The sequence below is a fragment of the Procambarus clarkii genome, chromosome 49 (genome assembly GCF_040958095.1).
Source record: "Procambarus clarkii isolate CNS0578487 chromosome 49, FALCON_Pclarkii_2.0, whole genome shotgun sequence".
Taxonomy (NCBI): Eukaryota; Metazoa; Arthropoda; class Malacostraca; order Decapoda; family Cambaridae; genus Procambarus; species Procambarus clarkii.
Window position 1 is genome coordinate 10,677,013 of NC_091198.1, and position 1,329 is coordinate 10,678,341.

Below are 1,329 nucleotides of genomic sequence, written 5' to 3' on the forward strand. Positions count from 1 at the left end.
ACGCCAAGTGCTAATAACACAGCTGTTGGCGTAGTGGATAGAAACCATCCTCCCGTCCGCCCCAATGAGAACACCCCCCCCCCGCCCCCACTGGATTGAGCCCCTCTTCATTCATCAGGAACTGAAAGACATGGCTGGAAATCAATTAGTGGATCATGTTCTGGGAACAGCAGAGGCAAGAATGAAGATGAGCTGTGGGAAGGAAGGACTCTAACGTCAGAGTGTGTGTGAGTTATATCATCCAGTGGAAACACAAAACAGGCTCCGACTGCGGAACTGATGCATTGTTCAAAACCCCGACCTGACGCTTGGCTTCCACTCGAGAGCCCACCTGACGCTTGGCTTCCACTCGGGAGCCCACCTGACGCTTGGCTTCCACTCGGGAGCCCACCTGACACTTGGCTTCCACTCGGGAGCCCACCTGACACTTGGCTTCCACTCGGGAGCCCACCTGACATTTGGCTTCCACTCGGGAGCCCACCTGACACTTGGCTTCCACTCGGGAGCCCACCTGACGCTTGGCTTCCACTCGGGAGCCCACCTGACACTTGGCTTCCACTCGGGAGCCCACCTGACACTTGGCTTCCACTCGGGAGCCCACCTGACACTTGGCTTCCACTCGGGAGCCCACCTGACACTTGGCTTCCACTCGGGAGCCCACCTGACACTTGGCTTCCACTCGGGAGCCCACCTGACACTTGGCTTCCACTCGGGAGCCCACCTGACGCTTGGCTTCCACTCGGGAGCCCACCTGACGCTTGGCTTCCACTCGGGAGCCCACCTGACGCTTGGCTTCCACTCGGGAGCCCACCTGACACTTGGCTTCCACTCGGGAGCCCACCTGACACTTGGCTTCCACTCGGGAGCCCACCTGACACTTGGCTTCCACTCGGGAGCCCACCTGACACTTGGCTTCCACTCGGGAGCCCACCTGGCACTTGGCTTCCACTCGGGAGCCCACCTGGCACTCGGGGACCAACTTGATGGCAATGGTGTTAGGTTCAAGTCCCATAACCTGGCATCACACCTTAGTTTTCTTACTGTTTTTTGGCGTCTTGTGAGAATCTTTAGTATTTTTCAGTGTTCTTCGTGTACTGTGAGTGGGTTCCACGTTAGTGCTGGCTACTGTTGGAATGCTCTCACCTTAAGCTACATATAATGCAGACGATGAGTCGCAATAACGTGGCTGAAGTATGTTGACCAGACCACACACTAGAAGGTGAAGGGACGACGACGTTTCGGTCCGTCCTGGACCATTCTCAAGTCGATCTAGCTACATATAATGTTCTAAGCTGCTACTACTTCAGATTTCTACGGACCATGCATACG

At 56.1% G+C, this 1,329-nt stretch overlaps 1 protein-coding gene across 1 annotated transcript; it reads right to left on the reverse strand.

Moving 5' to 3' along the window:
- Nucleotides 1–232: 232 nt before the first annotated feature.
- On the reverse strand, nucleotides 233–1,012 carry LOC138351385 (ribosome-binding protein 1-like). Its single transcript, XM_069303197.1, has one exon. It carries the CDS (start codon nucleotides 1,010–1,012, stop codon nucleotides 233–235), a length of 780 nt encoding a protein of 259 aa, XP_069159298.1.
- Between the last annotated feature and the right edge of the window lie 317 nt (nucleotides 1,013–1,329).